Source organism: Sapajus apella, unplaced genomic scaffold (genome assembly GCF_009761245.1).
Source record: "Sapajus apella isolate SASKATOON/1434 unplaced genomic scaffold, GSC_monkey_1.0 scaffold15, whole genome shotgun sequence".
Classification (NCBI taxonomy): Eukaryota; Metazoa; Chordata; class Mammalia; order Primates; family Cebidae; genus Sapajus; species Sapajus apella.
The window spans coordinates 17612574-17627812 of NW_022436955.1; the positions used below are offsets into that span (position 1 = coordinate 17612574).

Below are 15239 nucleotides of genomic sequence, written 5' to 3' on the forward strand. Positions count from 1 at the left end.
CATTGGATAATTATAGAAGAATGAGACTTTTGGGCCTCAATTCCTCTCTCTCTCTCTTTCTCTCTCTCTTTTAAAGAGACAAGGGGGCTGGGCGCAGTGGCTTGCGTCTGTAATCCCAGCACTTTGGGAGGCCGAGGCAGGCAGATCACCTGAGGTCAGGAGTTCAAGACCAGCCTGGCCAACATAGTGAAATGCTGTGTATACTAAAAATACAAAAAAAAAAAAAAAAAAAAAAAATTAGCTGGGCATGGTGGCAGGTGCCTGTAATCCCAGCTACTCAGAAGGCTGAGGCAGGAGAACTGCTTGAACCGGGATGTGAAGGTTGCAGTGAGCTGAGATTGTGCCATTGCACTCTATCCTGGGCAACGGGAGCAAAACTCTATCTCAAAAAAAAGAAAAAAGAGACAATGGCCTTGCTTTGTTGCCAGGCTGGAGTGCAGTTGTGAGATCATAGCTCACTGCAGGCTTCAGCTTCTGGTCTCCAAGCAATTCTTCTGTTTCAGCCTCCTGAGTAGCTGGGACTACAGGTGAATGCCACTAGCTTATTAAAAAGATTTTTTTTTTTTGTGCAGTCTCACTATGTTGCCTAGGTTAGTTTCAAACTCTTGGCCTCAACTGAACCTCCTGCCTTGGCCTCCCAAAGTATTGGGATTATATGTGTTAGCCTCTGTGGTGGCCGCTACAATCTCTCTTAATGGAGAATAAAAAATCTTTTAAATTTCTTTATAAGTATTTTATTAGTGAAGGTACTATCCTAGTAGCAACAACTCTGGCAGCAGAACTAAATTATTGAGATTATGACCTGTATTATTTTATTTTGAAAGTACAATTTGTACATACCTTTTGGCTATTTCAATTGTGGTGGCATAGTAGTCTAATTTCCCAGATTGTTCAGGCTGAATATATGCTATTTAGGGCACTGTGGATCAGAATAAACACATGTGTCTACTGGTTTTCCCCTCAGCTGCGTTACTTAACCTCTCTCTGCTTTATTTTACTCTGTTAAAAGCAGAGAGTAATGGTAACTCATTATAAGATTGTGATGATTAAAAGCCTAGATTGATGCCTGCTGTATACTAAGTGCTCAACAAATGTTAGATTTGATGATTACTATTAGTGAGTTGCTGTGAACTGGGAAGTTAAATTATTTATGTTTTTACTGGCTTTTGGGCTTGACCTTCTTTTTGTATAGGATGCTCTTTTACATAAAAAGTAATATTTTTCTGCAATGTTTGTAACTGAGTTATGATCAGCAACACAATTTATTACCCGTGTATTTGGATATATCAGATGATGTAGGTAATAGTGTAGTGATTAAGAGCATGGGCTTTGGAGTTAAATAGACACAGGTTTGGATCCTGCCTCTGCAACTTACTATTGGGTGTGAACTTGTGCAAGATGATTTCCTTATTTGTAAAAAGGGCACTCCAGCTGACTTCATACAGTTTAAAAATCAAATGAGGCACAGTGGCTCACGCCTGTAATCCCAGCACTTTGGGAGGCCAAGTTGGGCAGATTATGAAATCAGGAGTTTGAGACCAGCCTGACCAACATGGTGAACCCCCGTGTCTACTAAAAATACAAAAATTAGCTGGGTGTGGTGGCATGTGCCTGTAGTCCAGGCTACTCAGGAGGCTGAGGCAGAAGAATTGCTTGAACCCAGGAGGCAGAGGTTGCAGTGGGCTGAGATCACCCCACTGCACTCCAGACTGGGCCACAGAGTGAGACTGTCTTTAAAAGAAAAAAAAAAAAAAAAAAATTAAATGAGGCCGGGCGCGGTGGCTCAAGCCTGTAATCCCAGCACTTTGGGAGGCCGAGGCGGGTGGATCACGAGGTCAAGAGATCGAGACCATCCTGGTCAACATGGTGAAACCCCGTCTCTACTAAAAAAATACAAAAAATTGGCTGGGCATGGTGGCGCGTGCCTGTAATCCTGGCTGCTCAGGAGGCTGAGGCAGGAGAATTGCCTGAACCCAGGAGGCGGAGGTTGCGGTGAGCCGAGATCGCGCCATTGCACTCCAGCCTGGGTAACAAGAGCGAAACTCCGTCCCAAAAAAAAAAAAAAAAATTAAATGAAATAAGCATGTGAAATGTTTGATACAATGCCTCATATATATACATATTTTTTGAGACAGGGTCTTGCTCTGTCACCCAAGGGAATGAAGTGTCACAATCACGGCTCACTGCAGCCTCAACTTCCTGGGCTCAAGTGATCCTTCCACCTCAACCTCCCAAGTACCTGGGACTACAAGCATGTGCCACCATGGCTAGGTAATAAGGTCTCACTACGTTGACCATGCTGGTCTCAGGCGATCCTCCCACCTTGGCCTCCCAGAGTGTTACAATTACAGACATGAGCCACTGTGCCTGGTGTATACATATATATGTATGCATATTCAGCCTTCTCCCCCTAGGCCTATAAACTATTTTTTTCAAAGGCAAATCGAGGACCAGATGCGGATCCAATTGTACCTCAACTACTCAAGTTATTTCTTCCATACCAAATTCAAGGTCTGCCCAGGACAAGTGTAACCTTGGGCACAATGTCAGAATCTTTGAGGGCTGTGTATTATGCAGCAACTAAAATAAGCAGAACTACACTAAGATCTGTGACCTCTACCAAACACGTTACCGTCTCCCCTTGTTAACTATGCCATTTGTGGTATGCTGACTTCGCCTCTGGAAATCAAAAAGTGGACCTCCAGGAAACGGTGTCTAACTCGATCACGTGATACACCCCATCCCATCTTTTCTCGCGATTGCATCAGCCAATTTAGAGCCGCCTTCCTAGGAACCCACTAATGAGCGGATTCGTCCTCAGTTTGACTGACATGGATATTGACCAATAATATCTCATGAGGTAAGGCAAGGCGGGGCGCTGTCTATTGGCGCGATTTAATTGGACACGGTGGAGCGGGTTGCGACTGGCGTTGGCCTGGGGCAGGTACAGCTGCGCGTCTGTGGGAGCAGGTAGAGCGGGCGTTTGCCCGGGGACTCTGAGTGAGGAGTTGGGGACGACGACCCTAGGAGAGGTAGGCGGTCCTGGGAGAGCTCTGCGGTGCCAGGAGAGTGGCTGGGCCCGGGGTCTCGGGGGAAAGTTCGGCGGCAGCGTTGGCCCCTGGGTGAGGTTCCGCGTGGCCTGGGGTAGCCTAGCCTGGGCTGGAGCGGGAACTGGACAGTGTGGCCTTGCGTTCGCCCCTGGGAGCGCTGAGGGTGTCACGGCTTCGGGTGGATTTGCTGAACACCAAGTCCTTGAGAGGGTCACGGTTGCTATCCTGAGGAACTCCCTTGGTTTTAATCTCCTAGGGATGGGTGGGGGCACGGGAGGAAGGATGGGTTAGCTGGGTACAGTCCCGCTGTGAGCCAGCCATTCCCTCATCTCTTAAAATTAACAGCTGATGCCGGTTCAGGCCCACCTAGACCGACATCTTGAGCTGTTCTGTAAAACAGTTTGTATTTCTCGGTGTGCTTTGACGCATGCGAGTTAATTCCGAGCTTGCTGTTAAAGGATTAGTATACCTGGTCACGAAATATGTGTTTAGCAACCACTATTAGATGCTGAGGATGTGCTGTAATATCCCAGGGCTGGGCGCGGTGGCTCACGCCTTAATCCCAGCACTTTGGGTGGCCGAGGTGGGCTTATCTCCTGAGGTTAGGAGTTCAAGATTAGCCTGGCCAACACGGTGAAACACCATCTCTACTAAAAATACAAAAAATAGCCGAGTGTGGCGGCGCGCGCCTGAAATCTCAGCTACTCGGGAGGCTGAGGCAGGAGAATCGCTGTAACCCAGGAGGCGAAGGTTGCAGTGAGCCGAGATCGTCCAGCCTGGGCAACAGAGCAAGACTTCCTTTCAGAAAAAAAAGAGTAGCCCAGAACAGTCGTTGCTTCTGGGATCGAACTGACAGCGTGATAGGTGCACATTTAACAAGCCATGAAGTGTATGTGGAAATTACGAAGGGAAACACTTGAGGCTGTGAGACAGTAAAGTAAGGGAAGTCTTATCAAGAAGGGGAAGGTTTTTGTAAATAAGTGTCTTTGCATTTGTTTTTGTTTGAGTCAGGGTCTCTCCCTAGGTTGTAGTGTTTTGGAGTAACCGTAGCTCAACTACAGCCTCAAACTATTGTGTTCAGGCGACCCTTTGGACTCAGCCTCCCAAGTAGCTGGATCTGCAGGCGCTTACCACCACACCTGGCTAATTAAAAAAAAAAAAAAAAAAAAAAAAAAAAAAAATTGACCTCCCAGGCTCAGGTGTTCCCATGTTGCCCAGGCTGGTCTTCAATTCCTGGCCTCAAGCAACCCTCCTGCCTCAGCCTTCCAAAATGCTGGGACTTACAGGCATCAGCCACTGTGCCCAGCAAATAAATGTCTTTGGAATTGATACATGAAAAATGAGAAATTTACGAGGAAAAGTGAAAGGAGTGTGCCAGCCTACCTGGCACATGAAGAGTGTGTTAAAAGGTCCTGTGGCAGCCGAGTGCAGTGACTCATGCCTGTAATCCCAGCACTCTGGGAGGCAGAGATGAGCTCAGGAATTTAAGACCAACTGGTCTCTTAAAAAAAAAAAAAAAAAAAAAAAAAAAAAAAATCCAAGAAAATTAGCCAGTCGTGATGGTGATCACCTGTGGACCCAGCTCCTTGAGGGGCTGAGGTGGGAGGACCACCTGAGCCCAGGAAGCGGAGGTTTTGGTGAGTCGTAGTTGTGCCACTGCACTCCAGCCTGAGTGACCAGAGTGAGACGCTGTCTCAACCAAAAAAAAAAACTTTTGTTGAGACAGAGTTTCACTCTTGTCCCCCAGGCTGGAGTGCAATGGCACGATTACGACTCACCGCAGCCTCCACCTCCCAGGTTCAAGTGATTGTCCTGCCTCAGCCTTCCAAGTAGCTGGGATTACAGGCACCTGCCACCATGCTTGGCTCATTTTTTTTCTTGTATTTTTATTAGAGAGGGGGTTTCACCATGTTGGCCAGACTGGTTTCTAACACCCGACCTCAGGTGATACACCTGCCTTGGCCTCCCAGAGTACTGGGATTACAGGTGTGAGCCACTGCGCCTGGCAGAATAAAAATTTTTTTAAATACGAAAAATTTGCTAGGTGTGGTGGTACATGCCTGTAGTCCCAGCTACTCTGGCGGCTGAGGTGGGAGGAACACCTGAGCCTGGAAGGCCAAGTGATGTGCACCATTGCCTGTGCTCTGGCTTGGGTGACAGAGAGGGAGACTGGCGTGGTTGGAGCCACAGTGTGATAGAAGGCACCCAAGACCATTACAGCGTCTACTATTAAGTGGAAACTGAGGCTCTGTCTTTGTGCTACCTCTGTATCCCATATAGCCTTCCAGTGAACAAATGAATGAGTTTATGTTGAGTAATTATATTTATTTATTTTTTTAAAAATTTAACTGGTGAATTCCCTTGCAATTATATTGAATTTATATTGAATAAATATAAATTTAGATTGAATAAATAAATGGGGGTAAATAAATGCATGTGGGGACATAGCTTTTAATAGTTCCAGCGTTTATAGGCCCATAGTTAATATATTCAGTCATTTTACACAATGCTGCAGTTAATTCCGTATATGATGGTCTTTCCAGAAAGGACATAGGCTCTCATTCAGTTTGATTCTTGGCACATAGTGTGTATTTATTATGGTGAATGAGTAAGCGAAAATGGGAAATTCATGTGTCTTTTTTTTTTTTTTTTTTTTTTTTGAGATGGAGTTTTGCTCTTGTTACCCAGGCTGTAGTGCCATGGCGCGATCTTGGCTCACCGCAACCTCCACCTCCTGGGTTCAGGCAATTCTCCTGCCTCAGCCTCCCGAGTAGTTGGGACTACAGGCACGCGCCACCACGCCCAGCTAATTTTTGTATTTTTAGTAGAGACAGGGTTTCACCATGTTAGTCAGGTTGGTCTTGAATTCCTGACCTCAAGTGGTCTGGCCACCTCGGCCTCTCAAAGTGCTGGGACTACAGGCGTAAGCCACCATGCCCAGCATTTGCTGTCTATCTTCTGATAGGCTGGGGCTGTGCTTATGGAAACTGACAAACTGTTTTCCCAGTGGCCATCTAATTTTCCTTCATAGCAAAACAGGATCTAAGTCCTGCAACCCCCTCTGAGGAGCCCTGCAACCCCCTCTGAGTGTCTGCCCTTCTGGGAGGCACCTTCATAAAATTCCCTTGCCCCCTTCCAAAAAGAAGACGACTTGGGGGCTGGATTTGCACAATGGGGTTAGAGGTAAGATCCTTCTCTTTTTGAGACAGGGTCTCACTCTGTCACCCAGGCTAGAGTGCTGTGATCACGGCTCAGTGTAGTCTTGACCTCCCAGGTCCAGCCTCCCAGGTAGTAGCTGGGACTACAGGTGTGTACCACCTTGCCTGGGTAATTTTGTATTTTTTTTAGAGACAGGATCTCCCTATGTTGCCCAGGCTGGTCTCAAACTCCTCAGCTCAAGTAAGCTGCCTGCCTCCGCTTCCCAAAGTGCCAGGATTACACGTGTGAGCCGCTATGCCTGGCCGGGCCCCTTCTCACAGCGCCAGTGGGTGTGTCTAAAATTATCAAGTAGAGCCATTTAATTGTATGCTTCTTTGCCTAAACCTTTTCTGCTGAGTTTTGTCCCTGGCCAAGTGAGGCTGGGGAATGTTTTTTTGTTTTGTTTTGTTTTGAGACAGAGTCTCGCTCTGTAGCCAAGGCTGGAGTGCAGTGGCTGGATCTTGACTCACTGCAACCTCCGCCTTCCAGGTCCCGGTTCAAGCAATTCTTCTGCCTCAGCCTCCCGAGTAGCTGGAATTACAGGCGTGCACCACCATACCCAGCTAATTTTTGTATTTTTAGTAGAGACGGGGTTGCACCGTGTTGGCCAGGCTGCTCTTGAATCCTGACCTTGTGATCCGCCTGCTCAGCCCTTGCGGAGATCAGTGACAGCTGCCCAGATGAGAACCAACGGGGCTGTTTATTCAGAACTTGTCACTGCAAGCTTGCAGTGATGAAGATGCCAAGGCCAGCCGGAGAGAGGGAAAGCTTCATGGAGGGAAGGGGACAGCTCACATGTCCTGGCTAGTGGCTGTTGGTGTGGGGAAATGGGAGGCAGGCTGCTACAGTGTTCGTGTTTGTTCCACTGACACTTGTATTGAAATGTTATGTTTTCTGGTTTTGTTTCTGAGTCAGGGTCTGTCTTTGTTGGTCCAGGTCGGAGTGCAGTGGTGCGATCACAGCTTACTATAGTCTTGACCTCCTAGGAGCAAGCGATTCTCCCATCTCAGCCTCCTGAGTAGCTGGGACCGCAGGTGCACACCCCACCCTGGCTGATTATTTATTTTTGAAGAGATGCGGTTTCGCCATGTTGCCCAGGCTGGTCTTGAACTCCTGGACTCAAGTGATCCCCCAGCCTTGACCTCCCAAAGCACAGGAATTACAGGTGTGAGTCACTGCACCTGGCCTCATTGTTTGTATAAACAGGTAGCAGGTAGGACCTATAAGTGGTGATAAGTGGGCTCTGCTTCCCAGGTGCATTTTTTTTTTTTTGAGACGGAGTTTCGCTCTTGTTGCCCAGGCTGGAGTGCAGTGGTGCAATCTTGGCTCGCCACAACCTCTGCCTCCCAGGTTCAAGCAATTCTCCTGCCTCAGCCTCCCGAGTAGCTGGGATCACAGGTGCACGCCACCACACCTGGCTAATTTTATATTTTTAGTAGAGACGGGGTTTCACTATGTTGGTCAGGCTTGTCTCGAACTCCCGACCTCAGGTGATCCGCCCACCTCAGCCTCCAACAGTGCTGGAACTATAGGCGTGAGCCACTGTGCCCAGCTTCCCAGGTGGGATTAATGCCATTATATTAATAAAAGGCGAGAACCCCAGTCTCGTTTCTCTTTGCCCTTCCACCTTCCACCAGCTGAAGACACAGCTCAGGGCAACAGCCTGGGGTCAGAATCGCCAACCCTTCCTCTGGAGCTTCAACTGGCAGCCTTCAGAACTGAGAAAACACATTTCTGTCCACCGTAAATGGAGCAGTCTGAGGTATCCTGTCTGGGGGTCACACAGGGCCTCATATGCAGCTGAGCTCTGAGTGGGCGTCTTCAGTGGTTGTCCAGGCGTGTGGGGCTCTTCAGGGCTGGCTCTCGGCGCCTTAGGCTGGTTGCTGTATGGTGGGCAGAGCTCTCTTCTCGGCGATCTGGCCCCGGTTGGCGTGTGTATTCAGTATCTCCCCTTCCACGTCATGTTTCGTGGCACAGGTGTGGGCACCGGGAGCTGCAAAGGGCTGGGGCCGTTTCTCAGTCGTCGGCAGGATCTGTTCTTGGAGGTGGTGGGGATGGGTGGGGTGGGGTCTACGGAGAATTAGCATCCTCTTGTGAGGCCACCACCCTGGTTATTACTGGGAGCCCTGATGGAGAGGAAGGTCAGCTCCCTCAGACACAGTAAGGGGCTGCCCGTGTTGTTGAGGGAGGCATGGGGAGATTTGGGTTTGGGGTTCTTTCCCCTTGCTCCGTCTGCCCCAAAGCCCTCACCCTGTGTCTCAGGGTACCCATGCCTGCTGTGCAGTCCTTAGCATAGGGAGCATGGAGGGGTCGATCATCGCATATTTAACAATTTTTTTTGGAGACAGTGTCTCACTCTGTTGCCCAGGCTGCAGTGCAGTGGCATGATCTCAGCTCACTGCAACCTCCGCCTCCTGGGTTCAAGCGATTCTCCTGCCTCAGCCTCCCAAGTATCTGGAATTACAGGTGTATGCACCACACCCAGTTAATTTTTGTGTTTTTTGTAGAAATGGGGTTTCACCACATTGGCCAGTCTGGTCTTGAACTCCTCACCTCAGGTGATCTGCCTGCCTGGCCTCCCAAAGTGCTGGGATTATGGGCGCAAGCCACCATGCCTGTCCTGACAGTCCTGCACCTCCAGCCCCAAGAGGCCCCTGGTTTGTCCTCGGCCATGTCTGTCCCGTGGCTCCAGAAAACTGGGCCTCCTCCAATGCTGCCTCCAAGGCCTTCTGATTGTCAGCCACGCTCTAGGCTGAATATTCCCTTCCTTTAACTTCTCCTATTCCCCGAATTTGCTCTCCACGGCCAGTGAAGGAAGGCTTCTGACTCCACAATACTTGACAGCTATACTGAGCTGTTATGAGCTGTTATGTATAATTCACATACCATACACTTCACCCATGTAAAGCGTGCGATTCGATGGATTTGGGTTTATTCCATTGATTATATTTAATTGTGGTAAAATATATGTAACATACAATTTGCCGTTTTAACCTTACTTTTTTTTTTTTTTTTGAGTTGGAGTTTTGCTCTTGTTACCCAGGCTGGAGTGCAATGGCGCGATCTCGGCTCACCGCAACCTCCGCCTCCCGGGTTCCGGCAATTCTCCTGCCTCAGCCTCCTGAGTAGCTGGGATTACAGGCACGCGCCACCATGCCCAGCTAATGTTTTGTATTTTTAGTAGAGACGGGGTTTCACCATGTTGACCAGGATGGTCTCGATCTCTTGACCTCGTGATCCACCTGCCTCGGCCTCCCAAAGTGCTGGGATTACAGGCTTGAGCCACCACGCCCGGCCCAAATTCATGTGTCTTTTGGGAAGTAGCTGCTTATTTACCTTGGAGGCCATTTAGAGGAGGAGCAATGAACTTGCTGAAACTTGCTGCAAAGTCAGAATTACTATAAATTCATTTTTGCCACCATTGTGAAGATTGATGGGTAGCCCAGCCTGGGCAACATGGAGAGACCCAGTCTCTAGATAAAAAAATAGAAAAAATTGGCTTATCATGGTGGCACGCACCTGTAGCCCCAGCCACTTGGGAGGCACAGAGGTGGGAGGATCACTTGTGCCAGAGAGGTAGAGCAAAGACCACACTAGTCGACAGGCTGGAGTGCAGTGGCCCAGTCTCAGTTCACTGCAACCTCCGCCTCCTGGGTTCAAGCAATTCTCCTGCCTCAGCCTCCTGATTAGCTGGGACTACAGGCACGCGCTACCATGCCCAGCTAATTTATATTTTTAGTAGAGATGAGGTTTCACCATTTTGGCCAGGATGGTCTGAGTCTCCTGCGCTTGTGATCCACCTGCCTTAGCCTCCCAAAGTGCTGGGATTACAGGTGTGAGCCACTGCGCCCAGCCATATGTGACATTTCCAAAAACTCCAGCTTTGACTGTGATTGTGGACACCAAGTCCCATCTGAGACTTTCAGCCAGCTCTTTGCTTTATCTATGGTTGCACCATCTTTTTGCGCAAAAGGGTTTTGTTTGAGTAATGAATTCATTTGTGAATAAATCAATCGTAATTGTGGTTAAACATAAAACTGAGAGTCAAAATCTGTTCACTTTGTACCTCTCTGTTTTTTTTTTTTTTTTTTTTTTTTCTTTTTTCTGACACAGAGTCTTGTTCTGTTGCCCAGGCTGGAGTGCAGTGGCACGATTTTGGCTCACTGCAGCCTCCGCCTCCTGGGTTCAAGTGATTCTTCCACCTCAGCCTCCTGGTGGCTTAGATTATAGGTGCCTGCCACCATGCCCAGCTCATTTTTGTATTTTTAGTAAAGACGGGGTTACACCATGGTTGGCCAGGCTGCCCTTAACCTCCCGACCTCAGGTGATCCGCCCACCTAGGCCTCCCAAATTGCTGAGATTACAGGTGTGAGCCGCTATGCTCAGCCTGTATGTGTCTATTGTGTCTTCCTCATAAAAAAAGACTTTGGCTGGGCATGGTGGCTCATGCCTGTAATCCCAACACCTTGGGAGGTTGAGACCAAGAGTTTGAGACCCCTGTAACAAAAAGAGAAATTAGCTGGGCATGGAGGCTCATGCCTGTAATCCCAGCACTTTGAGAGACTGAGGCTGGCGGATCACCTGAGGTCAGGAGTTCAAGACCAGCCTGGCCAACATGTGAAACGACTTCACTATTAAAAATACAAAAATTAGCTAGGTGTAGTGGCACATGCCTGTAATCCAAATTACCCAGGAGTCAAGACTGCAAATGAGCTGAGATCGTGCCTCTGCACTCCAGCCTGGGCAACAGAATGAGAGTGTATCTCAAAAAAAAAAGAAATTAACTGGGTATGGTGGTGTGTACCTATAGTTCCAGTTACTCGGGAGGCTGAGGTAGGAGGATCACTTGAACCTAGGAGTTTGAGGCTGTAGTGAGCTGTGATTGTCCCACTGCATTCCAGCCTGGACAGAGCCAGAAAAAAGAAAACTTTCAGCTAAGCAACTTAAAAGTAGTGTTATCCATTCTGTTCCTTTAAGGTTTTCCATTTTACAGATTATTTCCAAATATACAGTATAGCTTTTGATCCTCACAGCACCTCAGTTGAGTAGACAGGGTAGATACTGCCTCTTTTTTTTTTTTTTTTTTTTTTTGGGAGAGTCTCGCTCAGTTACCCAGGCTGGAGTGCAGTGGCACAGTCTTGGCTTACTGCATCCTCCACCTCCCAGGTTCAAGCAGTTCTTCTGCCTCAGCCTCCTGAGTATCTATCTGGGACTACAGGTGTATGCCACCATGCCCAGCCAATTTTTTGTGTGTTTTTAGTAGAGACAGGGTTTTACCGTATTGGTCAGGCTGGTCTTGAACTCCTGACCTCATGATCCGCCTCCCTTGGCCTCCCAAAGTGTTGGGAATACAGGTGTGAGCCACTGTGCCCAGCCTAGATACTGCTCTTTTACGGAAAAGGAACTAAACTCAGACTAAAGTGAATTAAGGTTACAGTTGGGTCTAGAATTCCAGAGACTTTTTGATTATATCGTGAGTGAGATAGTTCTCATTTTTCTAGACACACAGCACTGCACGGCACTACAGCACAATGTCAGTGATCAATACTCTAACCAAAGCCTGTCACTTCTCTCCAACCTACTTCTCAGGAAAGTTGTAATATCTGTGAAACAGCTGTTTTTTTGTTTTTGTTTTTTGGCACAACGTGTCACTCTGTCCCACAGGCTAGAGTGTAGTGGTACAATCACAGCTCACTGCAACCTCACTCTTACTGGGCTCAGTCCTCCCACCTCAGCCTCTAAGGTACCTGGGACCACAGGTATGCACCGCCATGCCTGGCTAAGTTTTTTAGTATTTGTACAAAGTTTTGCTATGTTGCTCAGGGTGGTCTCAAACTCCTAGGCTCAGGCAGTTCTCCTTCCTTAGCCTCCCAGATTGCTGGGATTACAGGCGTGAGCCACTACGCCCAACCTTTGAAAGAGCTTTGAAAGTCTAAGATTGTTTCCCTCTCCACTGATTTTCTTGTTCTTTCACTTTCAGTAAGCTGTGCCTCCAAAGTGGGGCTACAGCATCCCTACTCCCTAGTGATCTAGTGACTGGAAGGCAGCCGTTTGCCTTTAGGGTTCTTGGGGCACATAGGCTACATAGAAGTAGGTACATTTCTACTGTGTATAGGTGGTTTCTTGTACAGATAGGCCCATCCCCAGGACCACTGCTGCTGACAGCAACCTCGCCAAGACATCACGCCAAACCTAGAGACCCTGACTTTGGGGATAATGGAACTTTGCAGCTGTAGGCTTATAGATTACCACAGAGTTAAAGAGTTCTTTAGAGGTGATCTCGTATGAACCCCTCCTTTTGTTGAAGTGACTCCCTGAAGACTTAGAGCTAGAACTGGGACCCTGGTCTCCTGAGCCTCTCCGTCTTCCCCAGTTGGACTAAAATGAGGGTCTTTGTCCCCCTTTTTTTCTAATTCCTGGTCTAGGGCCTGGCACAGAGCAGATGCTCGATACATATTTGTTTAACGAATGAACATTCAGCAGTGCTATGCTTGGTGTGCTGGTGTGTTGAACTCTCAAGGTTGGCATGGGAAGGAATAACGAATGGGGCTGCTGTCTGCTGTTGCTGTGATGTTGCTTTGATGATGATTTTAGCCTTGGACATTACAACATAGAGATTTTAGGATCAAACAGCTCACCTGAGTCCTGCTTTGACTTGGCTTGAGAAGCTGGGAGTCTTGTGTAATGCCTACTTTGACTTTCAGTTTCCCTAATTCTCCTTCATTTATTTTCTTTGATTAGTTCTTTGGGGTGACTTTCAAGATGGACTCAACTCTAACAGCAAGTGAAATCCGGCAGCGATTTATAGAGTTCTTCAAGAGGAACGAGCACACCTATGTCCACTCATCTGCTACCATCCCTTTGGATGACCCCACTCTGCTCTTTGCCAATGCAGGCATGAACCAGGTAAGGGTTTTTCCTTTTTTTTTTGGCTGTTTGTTCACATAAGAGGCAGCAGAGGAGAGATAACAGCAAAGCCCTGGGGTCAGACCAATTCCAGTTCCGTCATTCCCTGTGTGATCTTGTAGAACTTTATATTGTGGCCCTCAGTTTTTTTGTCTGCAAAATGAGGAATAATATTGCCTGCCTATAGGTTTCAATGAGCTGCGAATAAGGTAATGGATACAAAATGTTTTAGACTCAGATATTAGCTGTCATTATTTTAGACAGAAGAAGGTCTCATTCTGTCACCCTGGCTGGAGTGCAGTGGCATGATCCTAGCATGCTGTAACCTCAGACTCCTGGGTTTAAGTGATCCTCATACCTCAGCCTCCCAAGTAGCTAGGACTATAGGCATGCGCTACCATGCCAGCTTTTTAAAGTATTTTATTTATTGTTTTGAGACAGAAATGCACTCTGTTGCCCAGACTGGAGTGCAGTGTCGCAGTCTTTGCTCACTGCAATCTCCGCCTCCCAAGTTCAAGCAATTCTCCTGCCTGAGCCTCTTAAGTAGCTGGAACTATAGGCGTGTGCCACCACACCTGGCTAATTTTTGTATTTTTAGTAGACATGGGATTTCACCATTTTGGCCAAGCTGATCTTGAACTTCTGACCTAAGATGATCCACCCGCCTCAGCCTCTCAAAGTGCTGGGAACAGGCGTGAGCCACCTTGCCTGACCTAAATTATTTTTTTTATTTATATGCAGAGATGGAGTCTCACCAAGTTGTTCAGGCTGACCTTGAACCCCTGGCCTTAAGTAATCCTCCTGCTTTTGCTCCCCAAAGTGCTACAATTACAGGTGTGAGCCACCACGCCCAGCCCACCTAACCCCTTTCTTGACCACCAGTACCATTCTGGATCCATTGATAAAGAAAATTTATTAGTATAGTTTGTTTGGGGAGGTTGAATTAAAAATATATTTGAGGCTGGGTGCAGTGGCTCACACCTATAATCCCAAGAGTTTGGGAGGCCAAGGCAGGCAGATCACTTGAGTCCAGAAGTTCCAGACTAGCCTAGGCAACATGGCTAAAACCCTGTCTGTACTGAAAATACAAAACATTAGCTGGATATGGCAGTGCATGCCTCCAGTCCCAGCTTCTTGGGAGGCTGAGGTGGCACGATCGCTTGAGCCTGGGGAGGTCAAGGCTACAGTGAGCCCTGATCAATTCCACTGTAATCCAGCCTGGGAAACAGAGTGAGACCCTGTCTCAAAAAAGAAAAGAAAAAGACATTTGAAAGGTTTATTGTTAGAGAAAAGGGTTAACTGTTAAGATGATGAAAGCATGACAAATTATTAAAGGTTAAGAGAGCCAGACGCGGTGGCTCACGCCTGTAATCCCAGCACTTTGGGAGGCTGAGGTGGGCAGATCACCTGAGGTCGGGAGTTCAATACCAGCCTGACCAACATGGAGAAACCCCGTCTTTAAAAAAAAGAATAAAGAGTTAAAAAGAGTTGGTCAGCATGTCTTTGACAGTGAACAGTACTTCCCAGGCTGTCGTGGCTGGAAGGAGTTCAGGCTAGATGGTGCACTCAGGGCTTTCCTGTAATGGTTCTCTTGGAGCCCTGCTCACCCGGTGCCTCTGCAGCCCTTAGGATGCTCCTCACTCTGGGATAAGTGGACATTTTCTTTTCTCTCAGGTGTCTTTTCTAGAATGGAAAGTTAGAAACAGTGGGAACATATTTTACCTCATGTAATATTAGCTATAACATTATGAAGAATGGGGCTTAGTGCCCCTGTAATTACATCTACTCAGGAGTCTGAGACGGGAGGATCACTTGAGCCCAGGAATTCCAGACCAGCTTGAGCAACACAGTGAGACTTGGTCTCATAAAAAAAATTATGGGCTGGCTGGACATGGTGGCTTACTCCTGTAATTGCAGCACTTCGTGAGACAGAGGCGTGCGAATCACGAGGTCAGGAGTTTAAGACCAGCCTGGCCAACATGGTGAAATCCCGTCTCTACGAAAAATACGAAAAATTAGCTGGGCATAGTGGCAGGTGCTTGTAGTCCCAGATACTCGGGAGGCTGAGGCAGGAGAATTGTTTGA

The 15239-nt window shown here is 47.7% G+C and overlaps 1 protein-coding gene across 3 annotated transcripts in view; it reads left to right on the forward strand.

The window, feature by feature from the left end:
* The first annotated feature begins 2868 nt into the window (after positions 1-2868).
* Positions 2869-15239, forward strand: part of AARS1 (alanyl-tRNA synthetase 1) — a 36033-nt gene continuing 23662 nt past the window's right edge. For 2 of the 3 annotated variants that reach the window (XR_004270485.1, XM_032283863.1), the window contains exons 1-2: positions 2889-3032; positions 12990-13154. Coding sequence is in view for 2 of the 3 variants with exons in the window: in XM_032283863.1 (XP_032139754.1) it covers positions 13011-13154 (144 nt within the window). In the remaining variant the exon portion in view is untranslated. Of the gene's footprint in view, positions 3033-12989; positions 13155-15239 lie in introns of all 3 variants that reach the window. The other variant, XM_032283864.1, reaches the window with a different exon arrangement.